Raw genomic sequence first — 24667 nt, forward strand, 5'->3', positions numbered from 1 at the left:
GGCTGCATGGGGGAGCAGGACCATCAGCCACCCCACTGCTCTGGGGGGTACCCGGGGCGAGGATTCGGCCCCTGTCCTGTGCAGCTCTGCTGGGGACAGGGAGAGGGACCACAGGCTTCCTGCATTCACCGCCACATCCCGATAATGAGTTACCCCATTGCCTATGGCCAGCACCCCCAGCCCTGTGCCCAGCCAGGCGAGCCCTGCACCCTGCTGCCTGCATCCCTCCCTGCCCGTATCCCTCCCTGCCTGCATCCTTCCCTGCCCATATCCCTCCCTGCCTGCATCCTTCCCTGCCTGCATCCCTCCCTGCCCACATCCCTCCCTGCCCGCATCCCTCCCTGCCCGCCAGGTGGGCTGTGGTGTGCCCAGCATTGCCCAGTCCCATGCAAACAGCAGCACGGGCACTGCCGGGCTCCACATCTCTTCTGCAGCGGGGATTCATCAGCATATCCCCAGGCAGCTGGGAAGGATGCAGGATGTGCTGGGGCATGGACATGGGATGTGTCAGCACATGGATTCGGGACGTGTCAGGGCACGGCAGCAGGATGAATCAAGGTGCAGAGAGCAGCCTCTGGGGCTGGACCGAACCCCGCAGTGGCTCGTCATGGGCAGGAAAGCCAGCCCTCACCACGGCCACCACGATCCTGCCCACGGGCTGGGTGTGCGGAGGGCTTGGAGCAACCTCGGGCTCAACCCTACGACCTCCAGGACCCCCAGGAGGCTGCTGCCTCGCACCCGCTCCCCCACGCAGACCCCAGCCCCCCGGGGGCTCAGAGCCAGGCAGGGGCTGCCTTGGGGTCTCCAAAGAGAGTTTTCAGGACGAGGCCGCAGCAGGGACAGCCTCGGCAGCCCCTGCCCACAAAGGGGGAGCAGCCCAGGGGCACAGAGGGTTTGAGCCCCGAGCGGGGATACTGGCTGGGGCTCCCATTCCCCCAGGGGACCTCCCAGCCGCAGCCGCCCAGCCCCTGGCCCTTGCCCAGTCCGGCACAGATTTTGCCGAGTTTGCACATTTTTGGCAGAGACAGAAGCTAGAAAACATCATCGGTGCCAAGGGGGGGCCAAAGGCTAGGGGGACAGAGCCTTCCTCCCCCACAGCTCTCCTGTGGCCTTGGGAGGGCAGAGCCCTCCTCATCCTCCCGGGCACCTCAGGGCCATTGCATAGGGCTGAGCTGTGCTCCTGGCCCTCTTAATTAACAAGCAATTAACTCAGGGTCAAGCTGGGCAGCAGCTGGTCCCACCTGTGGCAGCCCACCACTCGGGCTGGATGGGGACAATGGGGGCTGGTGGCCAGCCCCAGGCACAGCAAGCTCAGGACACCGGGAAGGGCACCACGGAGTAACGGTGTAGGGTGCATAGCCTGGCTTTGCTCCAGTATGGCCAAAAATTAAAAGCCTCCTTGTCCAGGCAGGCAGCCCCAGGGGTACGGGCAGGCAGGCAGCCCACAGCTCTCCCCTTTGCAGCCCCCTCTCCTCCGTCCAACGGCTCCTGCCGCACCGCACATCATTTGTCACTCCGACAGGTTCAAACAAACCCGGCTGGGATTAATTAGGCTCTGTCTTCGTTTCCTCCAGCGCTTTGCAGGGGCCAGGCTGCGGAAGGCGATGGGGAGGCAGCAGACAGGCAGGCAGGCAGGCTCTGGCAGGCAAGGACTGGCTAATAGGGCAGGGGGGAGAAGGCAAGCAGGGAACCCCCTGGGCCCCCCCCATATCTCTGCCCCAGTGCTAACACAGTCGGGGCTGGATGCTGTCCCGGCCGACGGCAGGCCCCATCCCGGGAACACGAGGCCGCGGGCGGCTGTGCAGCGTGGCCGGATCCAGGACTAGACGGCTGCTGCCACCTCGTGCACAGAGGGCTGCTCCCACACACCCCCTCTTCCTCCCCAAATCCCCCCAAAAGATGGGCCCAAAAGCCCCCAAAGGCAGATGGGACCCCTGGGGAGGAGGACTGGATCCTGCCAGTGAGTAGAGAAACAGGCAACAACCAGCAAGTAAAACCAGAGCCCCCCGATTTATTAGCAGTTGGTTCAACAGGACCTTACACCAGCACCCGGGAGCTTCTCCCAACACATCCCCATGGAGGGGCAGAGAGGAGGTGCAGCCCCCCACGGTCCCATGCACAGCAACAGGGGCTCCTGCTAAAATAACCGGGTGGGAACCCCCGCAGCCAGCGGGGCCCCTCCATCGCCCAGGGTGAAACGCTGCGTTCCCCCCCAGTGCCCTGGCCCCGCTCTAGAGGCGAGGGCAGCATCCCAGGTACCACATGCACCTCCGGCGGCAACCGCTGCCATCCTGCACCCTGCGGAGCAGCTCCATCCGAGGGGAAATTTGGGCCTTTATCCTGGTAAACCCACGATGGCTCGGTCTCGTTTGCCAGCCCCGGCAGCAAAACCCAGGGGACACGGCAGGGCGCAGGAGAGGCAGAGCCGGGGCTGCAGCTCTGTACGGCACCACCGGTATAAAGACACATCGCCGGCTGGGAAACCGTTCCCCATTTCCCCACTGACCTTCGTCCACATCACATGTAACAACCAAAGAGATCACGTAAAACCCTCGGGGTTTAGGTACAAATTCTGGCACCGAAGAAAAACAACCCCCTGCAAAACGGGAACCAAACCAACCCCACCCCCCCACCCCAACATTATTAAAATACTTTCGCTTTTAATATTCAAGAGGTTTGAAGTTTCAGCAGCCTTCCAATTGCCGTTATCCCAACGTCCACCCTGTCCCCGAGGGCCGGCTCTCCTCCGTACCAGGGGACGCCGGACACCGCTCGGCTTTACCACAGGAAACACCACGCGTGTACAAGATCGCAGGGTGGGCTTGGGGGGACGGGAGCGTGCCGGGGCCAGCACACCAGGGCCAGCACACCAGCCCCTTCTCCTGCTTGGTCACGGTCCCACCGCGCTGCCCATGGAGGGGGAGCAAGAGGTTGAGGAGCTTGAAAATGAACGGAGATGACAAAAGAAATCATGCCTGAGTCTTTGAAAGAAAAATCCATCTTGTTCGCAGCTTTTCCAAGTAGGTGTCGGGGGAATCCAGCAAACTCTCCTGTTCCCTGCCATGGGGCTGATGGCAGGAATGGGTCTGGGTCCCTCTGTGCTTTGGGTCTCCACCAGCTCCGTTCCTCTGCTCCAGCTCAGCTAAGTCACCTCCAGCATGCCCAGAGCAGCTCCTCCACCCTCAGACCAGGAGGTGAGGGATGGCTCTGCTGCAGCCCTCAGGCCCAGGGGAGTTGGAGCCCATTTTGGGCAAAGAAAGGGGCAATTTGTGCCACTTCCCCGTGTCGGAGCGGGGCAGGAAGGGACCTCACCGACAGGCCCAGAAATTAAAAGGGAAAAATAAAATGAAAGAGAAACGGGTATGGGGGTATGCAGCGCAGGGATCGCAGAGTCAGGCTGCTGCTCGGGCAGCCTCCGGCACAGCCCCCCGCTCCTGGGGGTCCCCTCCAAGGCAGCAGCCGGGTATTGCTGAGGAAGGTCCCGCTGGGTGCAGGGGTCAGCCCCGCTCAGGTATTGCTGGGTGGGCAGCAGGCGGCAGCTACCTGGTGCTCTGCAGCTCCTCCCGCAGCCAGGTGGGCAGCGTCTGCCCCATTTTGTACAGGAGCTTAGAGAGCTCTATGTTGTGGTCCCTGTAATAGTCCCGCAGGAAGGCGCGCGACTGCAACGGGAGAACAGAAAAGAGGGTCAGGGGGACCAGCCCTGAGCCCACTGCCCCGACATAGACCCCTGGCCCCGCTCAGGACTGTCCCAGGAGGCTTTCTGCATACTCACATCTGAATCCATCTCAGGGTACTTCCTTCCTTTGCTCTTTCCCAAGCATTTTGTTTTCCCTCCATCCAGAAGCTGACACCAGAATCCTTTCTTTGGATCGAACCTGTGAAGCGAGAGCTCTGCCTCACCCCTCTTGTCCCCGCACACCTTCCACAGTCAAGCATGCTGCCCAACAAGCCCCACTGCTGCCCAGCCCTGCACAGGGGCACTTCATCTCTTTTTAATCCGCAGCCCAGCTAACATCTTGTTATCGACCCCCCGGTACAACAGGTTCCCCGTGCAGCTGCACAATAAGCAGCCTGCCAAGGTTCATTCATCACTGCATCACCCCGCTGAGGGAGCACAGGGGTTGATGTGGATTTATTATTTTCTGCAGCACCTTCAGCCCTGGATGCCCTCAAGAGCCCCACAGCACCTGGGTGCAGACTCAGAGTGGCCACATATATAGGCAAGCCCTGCGCAGAGGTAAATTATTATTTTTCTAGGAGCTCTGGAGGCTCCTGCTTCCCACGGTGGGCTTTAATGTCTGGAAGGCTCAGAGCAAGCTGACACCTGTGGAGGTGCCACACGGCCAGCATCAAGAGCTGCTCTCTGCAGTGTGTGCACAAGGAGCTGAGGTGCCAGGGCTCAGCACTGTCACATGCGGCACAAATGCATGCCTGAACTCTGCTCCAGGAGCCCAGAGCTGCTCCTGAGCTGCCCAGAGTGACACCACCATTCCTGGTGCAGTGTCTGGATAAGCATGGCAAAGCGGGTTGCTTGTTTGAACACTATTTCTGATTGCAGCTACCCCAGTGTAGGTTGCAGCAATGAGGAGCTGCTGTTCGGCCACAGGTGAAACCCTGGTCTCATCAAAACCAGCAGCAGCTCTGCGGTGAGCCTCAGGGCTGGGGGCTGCCTTGGAACAGTGCTGGGTGTCCCCAGGGCCAACCCACTGCACTGGGAGCAACAGCAGGTTGGAGGAAGGAGAAGCTCAGGGAAGGACTCACGCCAGGGTCTTGTGATAATCGATGAAGTTGGTCACGCCGAGAAATTTCTGGACCGTCTCCATCACTTTGGCAGGTTCTGTTCGGAGCAGCTTGCCATCCAGGACCAGGATCTGCAAGGGGCAAGGCAGGGCGGTGAGGTGCCGCTGGCTCCCAGCCCTGCTCTCCTGGGATGCAACAACTCCTTCACCACATCTTTTGCCATCTTGGAGCCAAATTTGCCACCAGCCTGTGCAGGGTCCCCTTTCCCCCTGTGTTCACTTACACTGGGTGTTGGAAAATGGAATGCAAATAAAAGTCTGGGCCAGGATCCATCCAAGGCAACATCAGAGCTTCGGCTCAGCACTGCCCAACCCACGGCCAGCCAGGATTGCATTACAGCAATTACACCAGCAGCAGACAACTAATAGACTTTATAAGGTTAAATGATGGTGGAAAAATCTTTCAGGGACTGAGCCTGTAGACGGCCAGCAGCGCTCCACTATGTGGGTCACAGCAAGGCTGGCATCCAGCCCCATTCCCCCTGGAGGCAGCTTGAACCATGGGCAGCTTTGCCTGCTATTTTTGTCCTGCTTCGATGCCGTGGTGACACCAGTCAGGGCAGCCCCGTGGGGTTTTGTGGCCAAGAGTGCCCCTGCAGAGTCACCCACAGCCCTCCACCCTGCGGCTTCCTTTCAACCCTGCTTTGCCAGAGGACTGGCACAAGGAGATCTTCGTGCATTATTCGTCACCAACCTCACACTACAAGGGTTTCCTTCTTCCACAATATCTCCCCTCTGGCCCTTCTCCAAGTACTTTTACTCTTCCCCTCATGGTTCTTAGGGTATAAGAAAAGCAGCTCCCATGGGAGCACCCTCACAGCTGACTTTGGACCCAAGCTCTCTTCCTGCCACATCCTTGCTTGGGTAAGGGGGGGCTCCCTAGGGTGCTGCCACTTAGGAGTGGGGTGCTCCCATCCCTACCTGGTTGGCATGGTAGCTGTTCAGCCAGCGCTCGATGTGGGTGGCGTACCAGCCTGGCACCAGGCAGCGGTTCTGCAGGGTCCGGAGCTTCGGAGCAGCCTCGGGTCCAGCCGTTATCACCTCGTGGAAGGTGTATTTCAGGGCGACTGGGTCGTCATGAGCTCGCTGGTGCTGTCAGGCATGAGTGAGGCAGGTTTGTTCCTGGGGCAACCCAAATCCTGGGCTGCCCACGAGGCGCTGCAGCTCCCAGGCCGCCATGCCGTGTGCCCACGCATCTTGTTCAGCCAAAAAGTGCAGCACCCACAGCCACCCCACCTCCCAAACCAAGCTCTTGGAGGGAAGCCCCTGGCCCAAGGGAAGGTGGAAGGCTCACACCGCCCCAAAGGGCTGCCCAAGTCAGGGAAGAGGCAGAGGCAGGCAGCTCACCTGATACCAGGAGTAGGCTCGATCTGCAGGGTTGATGAGGATGGTGATGACTTTGGCCTTGGAGAGCAGGGCTGCAGCTCGCCGGGGAGCCACTTCTGAGTCAAAGTAGTTGGCACTTTTCTCGAAGTAGAAATCAGACGTGGTGTTGGAGGGGATGGGGAAGAACTCCATGTACCTGGGGGAGGCACAGCATGAGGCAGGCGGATGGGCACCACGAGATGTCCCTGGCAGCCCCCCTTGCAAGTGACATCTCAAACACTGTACCACGCACTAACCCTGCAGAGTCCCCCTAGTCTGAAATGCTGCCTGGGGCTCCACAATCCCCCCCGGCCATTCTGGAGGGCCAGGCCTCACCAGATTCCCCAGGGGGTAGCAGATGCACACAAGCCCAGCTTCTGCCAAGGGCACTTCTGAGTCCTGACAAGGGTCCTTTGCCTTACGGACAACATCTCAGGGATAAACCACGATGGTATGATGGCCTGAAGGCATAGGGCAGAGCCCGTGCAGGATTCGTCCCACCCTGCAGCACCCAAGTGCCCCCTGCCAAGAACCCAGCAGTTGCAAGGCTGACGGGAAACCCCACGGCACTGCTGTTCCTGTTCCCGAAGGAATTGACGCTCCCAGCTTAGCCCCCACAGCACGGAGACCTACCAGTCGATGCCCTTGTGATAGTTGTGTCCGTTGAAGAACTGTATCTCCTCAAAGGTCTCTGAGCTGGGGTAGTTGCTGCTCAGGTCTGGGTGCATCCCCAAGAAGAGATAAAGGGCAGTCGTTCCTTCGGACAGACAGAAAGCGAGAGCTGACTTGGGCCAAACCTCCCTCTGGGCTCTGCTTCAGGGCAGGATGGCTGAGAGAGGCTTTTTGGGGGTGTGGGTGGGACCTGGCAAGCCTGCCGGCATGCTCACGACACTGAGGGTGAAGGGAAGCACCTGTTTTTTGGGGTCCGATGATAAGAAGCTTTGGGAATCGGTCACAGGTCTTTTCTTTGGACCAAATGTCTTTGTGCCGTTTGTCTTCACAGGGATCCTGAAACACAGGGAAGGGAGGATTATAGGCAGGGCAACCTGGATGGGACCACACACCACTGCTCAGCCCCCTCCAGCCTGAGCAGACATGCAGAGAGACCATACTGCTCAGCAAGCAGGGCAAAGCCTGGGGTTATTTCCAGCTCTACAGGGCAAACTCCTTCCTGGCACTGCACACAGAACCACAGAGAGGAGAAACACCTGCTGTTCCCCCCATTCCAGGCACAGGAGGTACCTGCCACAACGGGTCCTTCTCCTCGGAGAAGATCTGGAAGTATTTCTGTGCCAACTGCACAGGCGGCAACGTCTGGAGCTTCAAGTTGGTCCAGGAGTTGAGGAAGCGGACCAGGTGCTTGAAGGTGTACAAGCCCAGGCGGTCATTGCCGTAATTGGACAGATGTGTCATGAAGATGCTGATCTGAAATGGAGAGGACAGAACAGGGGTTAGCAGAGCCTCCCCTGGCAGCTGTCCCATGCAGATGGCTCACATCCTGGCTGAGGACATCAGGGACATCTCCCACGGCAGCGCTGGGAGACAGGTCTGCAAAAGATGCTTGTCCATCCGTCCCCAGGCAGCCAGATGGCAGTACTCACAGGGTTGAGGAGCACCGTCAGAAACAGTTCACCGCCGTTGATGATTTTGTCCAGCTCACTGGAGCCACCGGGGTATTCGTTGTAGAAGATGGTGTGCGTGAAGAGGCCACAGGTTTGCCGGGGGAGTACCTGGGGCAAGAGAAAGATATGGATGGAGCAGGTGGAGGAGCAAGGACAATGAAATGGCCACGCAGCCTCCTCCAGGCACCCAGGGCTGAGTCCCCTTCTCCTCCCCAATTAAAACGGGGTCCTCAAGCCCTCAGAGGTCAGGACTAGCTCCACTGCCCCTCACCATCCTCGACTTGAATCCTGCTACCCACAAGGGATCTAGGTGGACAGACGGAGAAGCCAAAAATTGTCCTCACACGAGCTTCCTCCATGCAGGATGAGCAGAGGGCACAGCCCCCTCAAATCAAAGCATCTGAGCTGCCCAGAAACCATCCACCGAGGTCCTGGGATTTGGTTGAGGAGGCAGAGGAGAGAAGCACCAGATATAAAGCCTGGCCACCTACCATGATGCCATTGTGGATGAAGCCACGGCGATAGCGAGCAGGTTTCAGGTGGGGGTACTCCTCCGTGCTCGTCACTTTGATTGACCAAACCTGCTTCCAAGCTTCGTACAGCTGCACATGAACGGGGTACACGCCCGAGTGGTGGGGGGCCACAGCATACCCCATATCAGTGGGGATACCATGCTCCTGCAGAGAAGAGAGCGGGGCGCGAGTGACTGTGAAGACCCCAAAACCACAACGTCCCAAACCAATCTCTGCCCAGCGGACTGCCCATTCCCAACTACAAATTGTCTATTCGTGCCTCTGGAGAGCAACCAGGGCAGGATTGTGCCCACACATCCTCTCCTAACCAGGGCTGTCTCCATGAAAGGGAGCCCAGGAGCAGATGTGCTGGGTGGACACTCGCTCCTCTGCTTCACATGGACCATCCTCATCCTTGCCATTTCTGCTGTCACCAACAAAACAACAGCAGCAAAGCTTTTCTGCGGAGAATGAAGAGATACATCTATACAGGACTATAAATTGGTTTATATCAGTAGATATAAAACAGCCTGGAAATTCTGAGCTTGACAACTGCCCATCCCAAATAGGGATGGTCTGGTCTCTCTCTAATTAAGCACCTCAAATTATCAGACAATGAATTCAAGTTAGCCTGAAGATCCCTCTCTTAGGCCATAGGACCCAATTATTATTACCGGGTCTGGCTTTACTCGTTTGGATTCAAGACAGCTGTGAGAAAACCAGTCAATCACAACATGATCTGGTCTCAATGCTGGCTTTATCAGGGCCACATGAAGAGGATGGACAACACCTTACCAAGCTGAAGGTCAGACCCTGCCTTTATAAACCAAACATGTCCCAGACAGCTCAGCCTGCAGAGGGAGTTTCTATGAGCCGGAGCCTGCCGGCACACAGCCACCACTCCAGGATCCCACATCATTGCCCAGCACAACATCAAACTGTGCCAGGCTGAGCACCCAACCTGCACCCCCCTGGATTGGACCTCTGCATCCCCCACGGTGCTGGGCCAGTCGGGCACGGCTACAATGCACAGACGATGTCTCCCCTCAAACAGGCACCAGGGCAGCTCGGTGCCACAGCAGCAAGTTGGCTGGAGCAGATAAATCCTTTTGCTCCAGGTACTAGCCTATAAATGGATTTACCTGCTCAGCTGCAATGTGGGGGACATGACTTAATGTCACCAGGTCCCTTTGCTCCAGCAAGCAGAGACCGTCACCTGGGTCCCCTCTTCACCCCCCTTCTCCCATCCTCCCCCCACCATGAGCGCTCCCACCAGCAGCATCTTACTCACGACAGCGAATTTCTTGTTTAAGGTCATCTGCTCGGCAAGAACCGACTGGTTGTGGAAGAGGTGGGGCTGCATGTGGCTCCACATGTGGGGGAACCACCAGAACTCCCTCACGTAGGAGAGCAGCAGGTCGTCACCTTCATCCTCAGCATCGGTACCTGCGGGCATGATGCTCGCTGTCACCACCCGGCACACGGAGCCATGTGTGAGCAGCCGGGGCAGAGGGAGGGGGAGCCCCTCTCAGTGACTGGGTGATGGGGGGCAGCAGGGTGGGATGCCCAAGGACCCTCCTGCAGCCCCAATTTTGGCCTCTTTGAGCACTGGTTTGTGCCTCAACACCAGCCATACGGCACCAACACGCAAAGCGATGCCCTTGCCCTCCTCACCCGTGTGGAAGAATTTCCCTGAGTATCCCAGGTTGAAGGTGAAGTTCGGGATGTGGGTGCGCAGCTCGTTCTGCGTGTTGAACAGCGCCTGGGAGAGTGGGAAAGAAAGCAAGATGTCCTCAGCACGTGGCCACGGGGACAGCTGCCACACCAGGGTGAGGACCCATGTCCCTGAGAGCTTCGCAGAGGGGCTCCCACGGGGCCAGGAAAGCTCATCCCTGGAGCATCCCAGAGCAGGTACAAGTACCCAGCCCCACACATCCTCTGCCCACCCAGCCAGGACATCACAGCCGCACCTTGACATCTTCCACCTTCATGCGTGTGCCCTCCTTGCCAACAAAGATGTCGTCAATGTCCACCAGAATGTAGCGGTCAAGGGGCAGGGAGAGCCTCTTGCCTGTCAGGAAGGAGACAGAGTCCACGAAGACGAGCTTGTGCAGCCAGAAATTGAGGTTGTTGCCAAAAAGCACCCTCTGGATGCCGTCGTGAAGGCCCAGGTCCTGCATCACGGTGGTGTGCAGCGCCGCATCCACGCTCATGTGCGGGATGGACTCGGCTGACTTGGTCTTAGCCAGGAGGACCGGCTCATAAGTGGAGTGGTTGGACTGGAAGACGGTCCAGTCCTCCCCAGGGAGCACGCCCTTCTCCACCTCGCTGGGGCGCGTGATGTACAGCAGGGGCGACTTGGGGTTGATGCTGCAGTCCTTCAGCGCCAGGTTGGAGTGGAGGAAGAGGGGGAAGCCCTTCAGCTGGGCGCTCAGCAGGCTGTTCTCGTTGGCCTGCATGGGGGAAAACAGGGCTAAAGGAGACAGGACGCTGGGGACGAGTGCCCAGACTGGCTGTGCAGGCAGGGGGGACCATCAGCCATGGCAAGGGGGAAGGCGGCTCCCTACCCCCTGAGATCCGAGTGCCGGGTCCCCCTCCTTCCTCTCCTGAGCATGGGGTGCCCTTGTCCCCCTCGCACGCTCAATTCTGCTCACATCCAACATGCAAAACCCCCTGGGGCTGCGAGCCCTAGGCCGGAGAAGGGCAGAGGGCTGCCGAGCAAAATACCTGCTCATGCTTGTGGCGAACCCCAGCAAGGGTCACTGCTGGGAAACGGGATGCTAAAAGCAACTGGACTGATCCCAGAGGTGTGTTTTTACCCCCAAAACACCCAGGGGCCACACAGCCCTTCCACAGGGAGAGGATTAAGATAGTGCCCTCTGCTAGAAGCCTGTGCCCCATGCCAGGCTGCAGGCTGGGTCCACACCAACTCACGCTGCTTGCACAAAGCAAGAGGAGGGCAAAGTCCCTGCAGGGCAGCAAGACCCCAGAGCCCCCCGCTTACACCCAGCCTGGCCGTGGGGTCTCGGCTCACCCTGCACACCCCCTTACCTTGAAGAAGCCGATGATGCCCACGCCATACTCCACACAGTATTTGTCCAGTAGCTCCCGATTCCAGGCATCCAGGTTGACATACTTGAGGATGTTCTCGTAGATGATGAGCGCAAAGCGTCCCCGGTCCTTGTCGGTCAGCGTGGGCATGTCCCCCTTCCCCGGGGCAATCTCTGTCCTGTATTTGAAGCGGCTTGACTCCAAAATGGCCACGATCTCCTGGCCAAGCTGGGAGTAGAGACTCTCCACGAAGACCAACACCAAGGGGTCCGTGCGGGAGGAGTCGGCCACCTTGAGGGTCTTCAGTGGCAGCAAGCGGGAAGGGGCGACCTTAGGCTCATCACAGTCCGGCCCCGCCACGTCCCCGGAGGGCTCCAAGCCCCTTTTCCACCCATATAAATAATACGCAGAGACGAAAACACTGAGCAGACAGAAGGCGAAGAGCAGGAGCAACACCACCTGCGGAGAGAGCTGCCGGATACCCCGCCGGGCCCTGGCCAGCACAGTCATCCTTGCATCCGCAGGGCGAGGTGGGGCCCCTCTCCCCTGCCCACCCCCTCCCCTCGGGAGCCCCGGGGAGGGGAAGAAGCAACCCACCAACCAAAAAAAAATAATAGGCAAAATAAAATTGAATACTACTAATAAATTAAAATACTAGCAGGCCGCCTGTGCAGGCTCTCTCCCCTCCAGCAGTCCGGCGTCCCTCGCCGTCCGCTTCATGTCACCATGGCAGACGCACCGAGAGTCCCCTCGCCGAGCCGAAATCCCCGTGGTGGCGGCAGCGGCGGCAGCAGCGGCCCCATGGCCTCAGCGGGGCGAGGGGGCGGCGGGCGGCCTTGGCGCAGCTCGTGGCGGGTGGGCGGGCATGGCGGCTCCCCGAGGTGCCCCCGGTCCCCCGGCTCCACGCGGCGCCCTGCGAGAGAGAGGCAGGATGAGCGGGGAGCGGACGGTGTCGGTACCAACACCGTCGCTTTTATTTACGCCAGCGCGGCGGCCCTGGCGGATGCCTCGTCGAGCTCGCCGGCATGCCGGAGCTTGCCGCAAGAGCACCGCGAGCTCCTGGAGGTGCCGGGGATGGGGCGGGAGCGCAGCGCGCACGCGTGCCGTGGGATTCCGGCTGCGGCGTGTGCCTGGAGAGCAGCACCATCACCGGGGTGCTATGGAGAGTCCCCGTTGCACAAAGCAGCCAGAGAAACAGCCCCACTCCTCCTGTTTGCCCAGCGGGAGCCAGGTTGCAGAGAGGAGAACGGGGGTGTGGGGGTCCGAGCCCCCCATCGCCCAGCCTGGCTGGCGGGGAGGGACACGGGCAGCTGGCCAACTGGGCGGCACGAGGCCGAGCTGGGAGCCGCCAGCCAAGGTCACCGAGACTGGCACGCAGGAGTGCCTACATGGAGCTGAAGAGACCTTGGGAATATTTTTTTCCCTTCCCTGTGAAAGAACTATTTGAAAAAAGAAAAGAAAGGAAGAAAAAACGGATGGGCACCACTTGCTGGGAAGTAAAGCTGCCCTGGCGGGGGGGACACTGATGCAGCCAGTGTTTTTAAGGAAAAAATAAACATGTTGGCACAACGGCTCACAGCACTGTCCCCAAACTCACCACCAGCGATGGGGACAAGGGCAGGAGTCCCTGCTCCTCCCCAGGAGAGCTCCCTGTGCCCCACTGGCACCGCAGCTGAGCGGCTGCCCTACAGACACCAGCCGGGCAAGTAACGGGATTAAACGTGGCCGGCTGAACGGTACCATGGATTAGAGGCTGAGGCTTGGCAGGGTAATCCTGTCATCCCTGCCCTTCCCTGCAGTGAGCCCTGCTCAGGCCCCGCTTCCCAACCCTGCCAGCATGGCACTGCTTTTCCCAGGCCCCCCCAGACGCCACAGCAGCCAGCCTCCATCACTGTCTCCATCAGCCATGCCAGGTACGGCAGAGCACCCGGTTTTATTTATTTGTAATTTATCTCTGTGCACATGGATGATCTCCAGGCAGGACCAAGAGAGGATGCACCTTCACTCCTTGGCCCCTTGAGATGTGTCCTGCCCCAACTCACTCTTTCCTCCCCTCCAGTGGGGCTGGGCCTTCAGCATCCCCAGAACACTCCCGCTGGGGTATCGGAGCAGGGCACTTCTCCAGGTCCGAAAGAAGAAGTGCACGGGGACATTGATTTTAGGGATGTGCCCGTGCAGAGGAAGGCTCCCCTGCCCAGGTACCATCCCTAGGGATGCGGAGAGCCAGGACCACATTTTCAAGCATCCTGGCCACGCCATCCCACTCTCCCTCCGTTTCTTTCATCTTTTAGGAATGGTGGGTGCTGGCAGTTGCATTCCCATGGTGATGAGCAGGCAAGTGACAGCCAGTGGGTTTGATGCCAAGCCCTGGAGCCGGTGGCTGATGGGCAGGACCGCATGTCCATCCCCACACTACCCTCCACGAGACAGAGCAGATGGGAACAGGGCCCTGCACCTACATCACCTGCCATTTTCAAGGGGGCTTCATTAGTCCACCCTCTGCTAAGTGCTTTTAATTACAGTATTTAATGATCAGGCTTTGGAGACAGCATCTCCAGGCAGACGCTGGCTGACTCTCCCCGGGGAGGTAGGCTGCCACGTCAAAGCACAAAGGCAACGCCTGCCCGGGCAGGGAGCCAGCACCGGACCCCCGGAGCAGCCAGGTGTGAGCCGGGACCAGGGCAGGCAGCATCCTACCCCACAAACCCGTCGCCGAGGCAGAAAGCAGGCAGGAATCCTGCTCTGCCGGTTTGCTGCCGGAGAAAACCCTGCACGGGGAGGATGCTGAGAGGTTTGGGCTGATGCTGTGGGGCGGGGATACTCTGGCTCAGGGTTTTCCCCACACAAGTGGGTGCTGGCTGCATGCTGCCCAGCAAACCCCTGCACATCCCCAGCAGCAGTGGGAGAGCTGACAGCTCTGTGCCAGAGAAGGAAGCAGGTTTAGGACCAAGAGCACAAAACAATTTCTCGAGACCAACAGCTTTTCTAAAACAAAAAGGGAAACACGATGGTAAAATAGAAAAAAACCACCACAAGAGCTGGCAAGGTGACAGCCAGAGTCAAACTTCTTTTTAACCTGATTTTTAGAAGCTGCTCAGGTGCCTTTTAAAACCACAGTAGTTATTTAAAAGGCACCAGCTGGAAATGTCAGCCCAAGTCCAACACACAGACCTCAGGCCCCCAGAAACACCATACGGCGCCAGCGGGCTCCCACCGCACAGACAGGTGCTCAGCCACAGCCACATGTCAAGGACCACAGGAGAAAGAGCCCTGGAAAATGCTGTTTTCTGGTGGGTTTCTGAGCAAAGCCGTGGCCCAGGCTCCACTGGAGAAGAGGCTCGGCAAGGAGGCTTAGCCACAGTGCTCTTAATCCGGCCGCCCTGACAAACACAATCAGCATCTGAGCAGCTTTCCTGGCACAGCCGGGAGCCTGGAGCACCCGTGGGGCCGGATCTGATGCCGGGGCAGGCAGGGAGCACAACGGGTGGCCGGGGAAGCCCTTTACTATCAGCACGTCAAATCTGAGACAGCTGCAGGAGGAAGGGGAAAATGGTTTAAAACCTTGTCTAAATCCACCCCCTGGTGTGGTTTTGGGGCTGTGGTTTCCCCCTGGCCAGAGTTATTGGCCACAAACGGTCCCCAGGGAACCTCTGTACCCCAGAAAAGCAGAGGTGCACTGGAGGGGATGAAAGGGGATGAAACCGCCTCCGCCAGCGGCTTGCAGCGCTCTCCCTTTAACCTCCAGTGGGATTTTGCAGGGATGCAACAGGAGGATTAAATATAAGCAAGGAAGTGCAAGCAGACCCAGAGGAGAGAGGAGGGTCGGCGGTCCCAGCAGAGAACCACAGCAGGGTTTGATTTATCGGGGGGGTGCAATAGGTGCGGCCACAGGTGCAAGCAGTAAAAATCAGGCAGTTCACAAGTCCCAGCTGTCAGATAAACAAACTGCCCCAAGCCCAGGGATGGGAGGTGAGCTCAAAACCACGGGTATGACATGGCAAGAAATTGCTCATGCATCTCTCTTGCACCACTTTGGAAAGGGCTGCGAGGGAGGAAGCAAGCATCCGCCTTCATGGCAAAGAGACCCCAAGACCTTGCATGTGCAAGGACCCCAACCCCTGACTCTAGTAGCTCACAGACCCCCAACATTCAACCCACAGAGATGGGGCCACATCCTAAACACCAGAGCCAGATAGGTCACCCTGCTCCTCTCCCGCCAGCACCCTTCAGGTGGGCACCTCTGCTCCTCACTCCTCATCACCGCAGGGAGAGCCCCACCACGCTGGCATGGCTGGGTAATCACCTTGTCACCACCCCAGCTCCACTTCTCCATGTAAGCCAGCCCTGGGGGTTAAGCCTGGATGGAGGAGGATTTAGAAGCAGGATGCTAAATTGCATCGCCCAGCTCAGCGATTTGCAATAGCTTCTGCTCGCTCCAACGCTTCCCTTCCAGTATCCGACCACTGAAGGGCACGCAGCTGGCTCAGCCCCACCGACACATCTGCTTCATCTCCTACTTGGACATTTGATGGCAAAAGGCTACTGGAAGATCTAAATTCGGCCAGGCTGAGACCTAGGTCCCCAGCGGGGTGACAGTGCTCAGCCCACCATGCCTGCTGTCTCTCCCACACCTCACGCATCCTCGCCAGCATCCTCAGTGGTGCCCTGCAGCCCCAGGAATCACAGACTACCTATAAAGATGCACAAAAGGCAGCTAAATTATTATTAATAGGTTTAAGTTCCCTCTAGAGGGAATCCCCTTCACTCCACTGGTAATATTTAGAGGGCTGAAGATCTAAAACCACTGAGCTAAGCACGTCCTTAGAGAGGAGATTAATGCCACCATATTATTCAAGAGACAACTGCGAGCTTAAGACAGGGGAGCTTGCTTTGAAAATGAAAAAGTAACTGGCATGAAAATCCTGCCTTTAAACACCTACCTCAGCACTGCTACCTTTATCAACTGAATGGCAGCAACCCAAACTGCGACTGGAAATACCTGCAAGGAGTTGGGAGTACTTTAGGATGGGCCCAAAGAGACACGGATGGAGGCACAAGCTGTACGGAGATCCAGCTGCCTCCTGCCAGGCTGCAAACCCAGGCTGTCAGGGCAGGGGAGAGGGATGGGGAGCAGACAGAAAGGGGAAAATGAGCAGAAGGACAGAAATGAGCAGAAACGAGCTCACCCCGACCACCCGCTCTCGCTGAGGCTGCCCGCGCACCACCGGTGCAGTTTTATAATGCCAGATAAGGAGCGTCTTAGCGGTAGATTACACAGGCTGCTTAAGCGCTTTGCAAACAGTAGTTACAACACATCAGGGAGAAAAACACCCTGCTGCTGGCAGGGGGACAGCCCCAGTGCCGCTTTCCTCAGGAGACCAGTGCCCAAAAGGTGCAAAATTAAAGAAGGACAACGGCAGCCCCAGCAGCTACCCTTGGGACAGGCAGGAACAGGTAGGGGCAGGCAGCCACTGGCACTGCTCCCACCCCAAACCCACCCAGCTCAGCTTCTCCCCTCCACGCAGAGGCTGGATAGGAGCAAACACAAGGGAAGACCGGGAAAATTTATCCCCAATTTATTCAAGGTCTGGAGCATTTGCACCCCAGGAGGACTTCAGCAGGAAAATCCTCCCTTTTCCTCAGCACTTTAAGATCTGATTTATAAAGCCTGACCAGAAATGAGCAGTCAGAGCATCCACCTGGATTGCTGCTGCTGAACCAAGTTTCCCCTCGACACCTCGCTCCCCTCTGAAAATAAACCTCTGGCTCCGGCTGCCCACCACCTGCGTAGGAAAGAAATGAAGACAAGTGATGAGCCCAGTGAAAGTGGTCAAAGATCTTCACTTTTAAAAAGTTATTTTTGGCCAAAGCGCCTAGCTCTGGAAGAGATCTTTTTCACCCAGAAAGCCCTGTTAGGACTTCAGTTTTACTGGAAAAGATAAAAGTAATATTTTTCTCAGGTTTTTTTCAAAAAAACAATCATGAAAATGGTTCTTTCCCTGCAGAGGGATGGAAAGGCAAGGTTCAATGTGAGGCAAATCGCTGCAAAGATTTGCTAAATTTTTAGGGGAGAAAAAACCCTAACAAAAAAACCACACAAGACCCCAAAGAACTGGGTGAAGTTTCTGGAAGCCTGTGATTAAAACTTTTTCAGTGGCAGAGCAGCTGGCAAGCCTGACTGATGGGGCTTTTAAGACCAGCTTTAGCAAACCCCATGTCTAAACTCCACTCCCCAAGTGCTGCCCCTGCTAACCTGTCTCCCAGCCCCTTCCCCAGCCCCAACGTGCTGCAGCCCCCAACAGCAAGGCTGTACAGAGGAACCCCCCGGGGACATCACCCCATTTCTGATCCTTGAGGACCGGTGGCTGCCACCCCCATTTTTCCTCAGCACCCTGATCTGGAAGAGCACCCTGATCTCAAAAAGCACCTCTCCACACTCTCCCCCCATCTCTCAACACCCACATGAAATCAGCCTCCTCCATAAACTAGGCCAGCAATTAGCAGCAGTCATTAGCTTTCCTATGCCCCAAGGATGCCGGGCTGGATAACTGACCCCCCAGCACCAATGCTCCCCAACACCATCCTGACCAAACACCCCGACACCCCGCAGCCAGGTTACCGCTCAGGCTGTGCCACTGCCTCCCCAAAAAAAAGTCAGAGCCCTTCGCAGGTGACTCCTCCTCATGGGTATTTTTTGCCCTTGAATCCTCGGGAACAGCCTCGCTCCAGAGAAAGCGGAGCTGGGGGAATTCTCCCAAACCTTAATTGAAAGAGGCGCTTAACGAGGAGAGTTTCTTTTGTCTGTTAATTGAAACAGGTTCTTACTGACAAAACTCTCCATGAATTTTAAGTGGGTTTGCAGAGGGGGGAAAATCCACTCAATGAATCGGGTTTTCCTGCTTTGAAATGTGCCATGTCGGTTCCTGTGGCTCTCCAAGCGACTGAGAGCCTTTCTGGATAAGCAGGGCCTGAATTCCAAGTATTTTAAAAAGAAAAAGGATGAGGGGAAAATAATCTCAAGTGAATTTCTACATTTTGCTGGAGCAGCAGCCTGTGCTCTCACCGACTGGTCGCACGAGGACTCGTACCCAAAAAAACACTGACTGAAAACCCCTCAACACCACCTTTTGCTGCCTCCAACACTTTGCTTGGCCAGATTTTCCTCACAGAGATGCTGGTCCTGCCGCAAGCGCGAGGGTGACGCTTGACCATGGAGAGCAGCAATTCCCCCCCACGGCCACGGCAGCACTGCAAGCCCCACGGGACAGGCCAGCTGCTTCGTTTTCTTGACAGCTTCCCATTACGGGGAATTTGAAGTCAGAGTCAGTAGAAGAGCAGGTCCACCCTGCCACAGAAGAACTAACTGCCAGCTGTTCTGGGGTGCGCAGGCTGCCCTGCTGAGTGCTAACCTGGCCCCAAAACAGCACTTTTGCAAAGCAGCATCCATAAAACCACAGCATGACCCAGCTCATGGAAAGCAACTGACACCCTGGCACCTGCATTCAGGAGAAATCCCTGCAAGAATGGAGCATTGCACGAGCTGCCCCCTCCTCCCAGGGGCTCCCAAGGATGCTCCTGCCAGATTGCATCCATCCTGCCTGATGCCCTGATGCTTTGCTGAGCCACAGCTGACCTCCACTTCCCTGCAGTCTGCCAGGACAGACCCCTCCAAGAGCCCAGAGCACCCAAGGGGCTGAGTGATCGCAGCCGGTATGGAATTAGAAGGTAAGCGCCTGCTGTGAGCATGAGCATGCTCCGGCGATGGCTCCTGGGCTGGCAGGTCCTTTGGGGAAGGGCCGGGCAGTGCACACTGACGCACGGGTGGGATGCTCCCGGGGCCAGCAGCTCCAAGGTCGTGGCCGGGCCAGGCGGAGGTCAGATCTTTTATTAGACCAACGGACACAGTTGGAAAAACTGACATGTTTTGAGCACGCAGGCATTCCTCAGGTCCAAGAGCACATCTGTTTTTTCCTAAAGGTATTAGTTAGGCTAATAAAAGACATTACCTCTGCACGCAAACTTTGCCACCCTTAAAAAGTACCAGAGGCTGCAATGCTCACCAGCCCAGGGGACATGCAGAGAGCAGGAACAGGTGCAGAGTACAGGAGACACTTGCAAGATCTGTTTTGTTTTCACCCTCTAAGACACTGCTGGTAAAGCCCACGCTTGCCCCCAGCAAGCACAGCATTGGGGCTGCTGGCACCCAAGCTGCCTCTTGCCTCCCCTATTCCCAGATCTGTGTCTGAGATTGCACGAACCAAGTGGCACGTCCACAGGAAGCCTGTTGCTTTAGTTTACCTGCTCCCAGGCTACAGCATCAGCCCTGTCCTCTCCTTCTCCTCTGCAGGGGCTCCAAGCAAAGCAAATGCTTGAGGAACCAACCTGTGATGCCCCACCTGCGCCTCCATCCCAGTGCTGCACTGCCTGTCCCACGCACACCAGCTCATGCTTTCAGCCGGTGAGAGCTAATAAACCACCAGTAACATCTGCTGCTTCACATCCCACCGGCCAGCTGGGCCAGGGGACCGCACCACTCCTGGCCTCTCTACCTGGGGACATTCCCCACTCAGGTGGGCTCCCAAGTTCCCACCCAGCCATCAGGCAAAGCATCCCCATCCCAAGTACCACGCACAGCCTCCCTCCCTCCCAGCCTTGATCCCACTTTCCGATGTAAATCCATGAGGCCAGCAGTGCACCAGCACAGCCAAGGGATGGATCGAGGCTGGTGGAGGAGATATAAAATGGCCTGAGCCATACGTTTAGACTTCAGGCATCGACAGCGTTTTGCAGCTGTATTTCAGGACTGTGCCATTAACACTTCTTAACGCATCTCTTTTTTTTAAGCTGCTAACACTGCTTCAGGCTCCAAGCCCTGGGGCTGCTGGGCTGTATAAGGCTGTTAAGAAGCAGAGGGTGGTCAAAAGGGAAGTGGGATACTCAGCAAGATGCTGACAAGTAGCTGGAAGGCATCGGGTTTTGCCGAGGCCAAGGCCAAGGCACTGGAGGCAGAGCCAAGAGAGCAGCAGGCTACCCCCCAAGGAGCAGGGACACCCTGGGGGTTGTCATCTTTCCGGACCATACATAGAGCTGTCAGGGGAGACGCACACCTCCCCATGTGGCGGAGGGAGCCTAGAGGGACACCCCTCACTGTACATTCAACCCTCAACATGCTCAAGCCCAGAGAGACAGAAAACACTTCTTCCCGGCTTTACATCAGTGATGAGATTTCCACAATGCTTGGGGTTCCCTGCCAGAAGGGGGGCAACAGGGCAGAGCCCCTGGGAGAGAGTCTCAGTCTCTCCAAGACAACCTGCACCTCCACAGTTTTGGACCAGACCGAACTCTGGGCACGCCCCTCGCACAAATACCAGGACAGCTCCTCCCGGGATATCCCACATTTAGGGATCTCTTGACCTTCCTAAACCCCTCCAGGAAGGCTCGTGTCACCTGAAGGTAGTGCTGAGGATCTTGTCCCTTTCCCCGGGCAGAGGACTGCAGCAAGGTCCTGCTGCTTTTGGGGAGGACGCGGCAACCGAGGCGCTCCCAACCCCAGCCCCCTCATCACCCGGCCGGCAGTCACGTGCGGGATTTACGGCTCAATATTGATTCGTCTTCTGCAAGCTCTGCCATTACAGTCGGTGACTTTTGCAGGAAAACAACATGAATCATAAGCTACAGGCCGCCCTCTCCCCGCATCCGCGCTGTGTGACTCACCGAGCCCTTCCAGGGGTCCCGGTGCGAGGGCTGCCCTGCTCCTCCGCAGCTGGGGACGGGCACAGAGGCGGGGTGCAGGGAGCACCATCTCCCGTAGGCACTTGGGGACCGAGGTGTCACAGCCCCCGAGGTTTGTGAGGTGGTCTCCAAGAAAGCAGCATCACGATTTCCCTCCACCCGGGTCCTCCTTCCCCTGTCGCAGGCTCCAAAGCCACCGGCACGCACGTGACGATAGCACATTATAGAAACGCACAAAGCAATGCCACCACCTTGGCCAAAAACACCTAAGGAAGCCAGGGGCAGTCCTGAGGCCCTGAAGTGCCTTCAAGAGCAGGGCTGGAAACACGGGTGAGATAGAATGGAACTCCAGCCCTCCGTGGCCATGAAGCAACTGTGATATATAGGAACTTAGTATCTTGCTTCTCTCTCTGCCTTAAGTCCTCACCTCACTCTAGCAGGCTCTACCTCAACAGCCAAAAATAAAAACCCAACTCAATAAGGTACATCTAGGAGGTGAAATTCTGCAAAATCCTTTTTAAGCAAAAGCCCTCCACAACCCTGCCCCAGAGCATGAACAGCCTAGAGAGCAGCTCCACCTCCAGCACCCAGCCAGAAGCCCCCAAGAAGGGATGCTCGGTGGGACCACAGCCCTCTGTCCCTAGCTCAGGCACCCAGAGATACCCCTAAAATCAATCCTGGTTATAAAAGACTGCAGGCGGAGAGGGGCAGGCGGTGCCGGTGACACTCTGCAGCAGGGACACACTCAGCTGTGCCATACTTCACCATGACATGCTACTGAACAAAATATTAATCATTCCCTCTTCGTTCCAGCCTAGTTTTCGACTTGTGAGGCATCTTTTTTCTTCTGTTTAAATTACCACCAACAGCGCATTAAATATGTCCTGTTCTAGAGTACTGACAGCGCCGTACAGAAAGAAAAGGGGGAAAAAAACCAAAACAACCCGTAATAAAAAGTCTGTTTGGCTGGGATGGGTTTTCCATCCCCACCCAAACACAACCAGACCAGACCCATCAGCTTCCCAAAGGCACAGGAAGCGGGAAAGGCTTTGCGTGTGTAAGCTTTACCGCCAGCATCTGTGCCCAGTGCCGGCAGCTCCAGGTCGGAAAGGAGGAATTTGGGGGCTGCAGCCAGTGGGGCTGCCACAGCATGCACCGGGTCCAAGCAAGGTGACCATGCGGGGTGGCTTGGGGACCAGCAGGACAGCACCACGGGAGGTCCTGGCTTCCCCGCACCCATGCACAGATGCTCCAGGTATGGAGGGGTGTCAGGAAACACGAGCATCGCCATTGCTTTTGCCATCCTTGCTGGAAAGGAGCACTGACATGGGTGAAGGGAAGATGCTCGGCCATCCCGCCAGAGGCCAGCAAGGTTGGGGTTTTTTTCCTGCCGTATAAAGCCCCGCACGTTTTTTCTATTGTTTAATTTCCTTCTTCTCCACCCACGGCAAGTTCACTTAGAAGCAAGGAACTTATTTCCTACTGAATTCGTCCTGGTTGTTTTATTTGGAAAAGGACGACTTCCTCGGCCATGGTCCCCATGCGCAGCTGAGCAGAGCAGGCACAGGGCTGCTCGCCTCCCCATCTGCGCCAGCCCAGCCCCGGTAAAAAACACTATCAAGATTAAAGTAACAAAGATGCTGCTTTGCTGCAGGAAGAGCCGCTGTTTCAAGGCTGTCGGTGACAAAGGGGCATTACAAGGCGCCGGCTTCCCAACCCTGTGAGCACCGGTAGCGAGAAGAAGACCAGCCCCAGGGTGTGCTGCAGCAGCAGCAGCTGGCTGGGACCGCGGGAAGGGAGAGCCCCCGGCGTTGGGATGCGATCGCAGTGCTGGGAGCGAGCACCAGCCTCGATGGGAAGCAAAGCCTTCCAGGCGATGCCGAAAGGTGGCCAAGCTGGCGCGGCTTCTGCATCGCCGGGCATCAGGGGCTGCCCCCATAAGCCGGGGACAGCCTGCCTGTGCAGCGGTGGAGGCAAAAAAACCAAAAGACTTGAGGGAAATAATAAATACGGTTATGCACGAGAGGCCCAGGAGTTCACCGGTGGCTGGGTAAATGCTCGGACCTCTTCCAGGAGGGGTGATAAGGTGCTTTACGGGGATCCCAGCCAGACCAGCCGAGCCCTGCCACGCAGAAGGCGTGCACCGCCAAACCGGCTCTCGGCCGCACCGCCCCGATCTCCTTCAACCCCTTATTATTTTTAACTAACGCCACTCGCGCTCCTCCGGAGCGGGGACGCTTTAGGCCTGGCACCCCGCGCCCTCGGTGCCCGCGCTGCAGCTCGGCCTCGACTTTCCCAGCGGCAGCCTGCACCCCTGCCAGCTGCACCGCTGTGCCCGACGCCGAGGTGGGATGCCGGGGTAGCGGCGGGGCGAGGGCACCCCCTGATCACCCCTCCGGGCTTCGTGTCCTCCTCCAGAGCCCCCCCCACCCCACGCCGTGCAGCGCACCGGCGGAGGAGGGATGGGTGGGAAGATACGGTGTGAGGAGGGGGGGGCGGGATATGAGGCTCGATGGAGCCTCGGGGCGAGGTGGGCTCCGGAGCCGGACCCCTCGCTCCACCCCGGGCAGGCCCCGCCGGACCCCCGGCCCCGACCGGCTCGTCCCGAGGGGGTCCGGGCACCGCGGGGACCTTACCGAGGGGATGGGAGGGAGGGCGCGGGGGTAAGCCGCTGTGCCCGAGAGTTGAGGGGGGGGGGGGACGGACGGCGAGAAGGGCGACGGGGCCCGGTTCCCCCGCCCCAGCCCGGCCCGGCGGCGGTGCAAAGGCCCAGCGGGTCCCGGCCCGCGCTCCCGCGGCCGCCCTTTGTCTGCGCCGCCGCCTCTTCCTCCTCCTCCTCCTCCTCCTCCTCCCGCCCCGGTCAGTCCCTACCTGCCTGCCCGGCCGGGCCGGCGCCGCTCCGCCAGGCCGCCACCACCGCCGCCGCCGCCGCCCGCGCCTCTCCGCTCGGCTCCGCTGGGCCCGGCCCCGCTCGGCGCGTCCCGCCCGCCGCCCCGGCCAGGCACCGCCTCCCCCTCCGCCCGGCACGGCACGGCACGGCCCGGGGAGCACCGCCTGCCCCGGGGAGGGCGCCGGGTGGCGGCAGAGACCGAAAACGGGAGGGCGGGGAGGGCTGCCTGGTCCTCGGCCCCCTGAGAGGAGAGCCCCGTCGGGGCACGGGGGGGATGAGGATGGGCCGTGCGATCGCCTCCCGACGATCGCCTCCCGACGGGAGGGCTCCTTCCATCCCCCCAGGGGCCTGGGGCACCGGCGATGCTCCCCACCAGGTCCCTGCTCTCCACCGCTGTTCCCCCGCGGGGTGTCCCGAAGGATAAGGCCCAGGCAGCGGGTTTGGTGTAACTGGGGTGCCAGGCTGATGTCTCCCAGAAAGAGTCCTTTTGTCTTTCTGCCAGCGTGCGCGCACACGCGCGCGCCCTTCGTGTCAGATTTTTGAAGCCAGTTAAGCCTGAGGTTGTCCCCATCCTCCTCCCCAGCCGCAGAACCCGGGTTTGATTTCGGAGCGCCGGTACATCACATCGTTTCAGCTTTTCCACCCTGACTCCAAGACAAGCTCAAGGTACGCATCTGAGCCACAGGCTGGCTGCCC

The 24667-nt window shown here is 58.4% G+C and overlaps 1 protein-coding gene across 2 annotated transcripts; it reads right to left on the bottom strand.

Annotated features, from left to right (window-relative positions):
• Window positions 1–2641: 2641 nt before the first annotated feature.
• Window positions 2642–24042, bottom strand: NDST1 (N-deacetylase and N-sulfotransferase 1). Of its 2 annotated transcripts, none has more exons than XM_049829538.1 (15): window positions 23953–24042; window positions 11350–12262; window positions 10269–10751; window positions 9973–10060; window positions 9590–9744; window positions 8278–8463; window positions 7766–7894; window positions 7407–7589; window positions 7076–7172; window positions 6798–6921; window positions 6147–6321; window positions 5721–5891; window positions 4762–4871; window positions 3773–3875; window positions 2642–3659 (listed from the first exon to the last, which is right to left on the bottom strand). In XM_049829538.1, the coding sequence occupies exons 2-15, from the start codon at window positions 11857–11859 to the stop codon at window positions 3540–3542; spliced, it is 2634 nt and encodes an 877-aa protein (XP_049685495.1). In that variant the 5' UTR covers window positions 11860–12262; window positions 23953–24042; the 3' UTR covers window positions 2642–3539. The 2 variants fall into 2 exon arrangements, with proteins under 2 accessions (XP_049685495.1, XP_049685494.1); XM_049829537.1 differs by lacking the exon at window positions 23953–24042 and adding an exon at window positions 21064–21192.
• Between the last annotated feature and the right edge of the window lie 625 nt (window positions 24043–24667).

Source organism: Accipiter gentilis, chromosome 26 (genome assembly GCF_929443795.1).
Source record: "Accipiter gentilis chromosome 26, bAccGen1.1, whole genome shotgun sequence".
NCBI lineage: Eukaryota > Metazoa > Chordata > Aves > Accipitriformes > Accipitridae > Astur > Astur gentilis.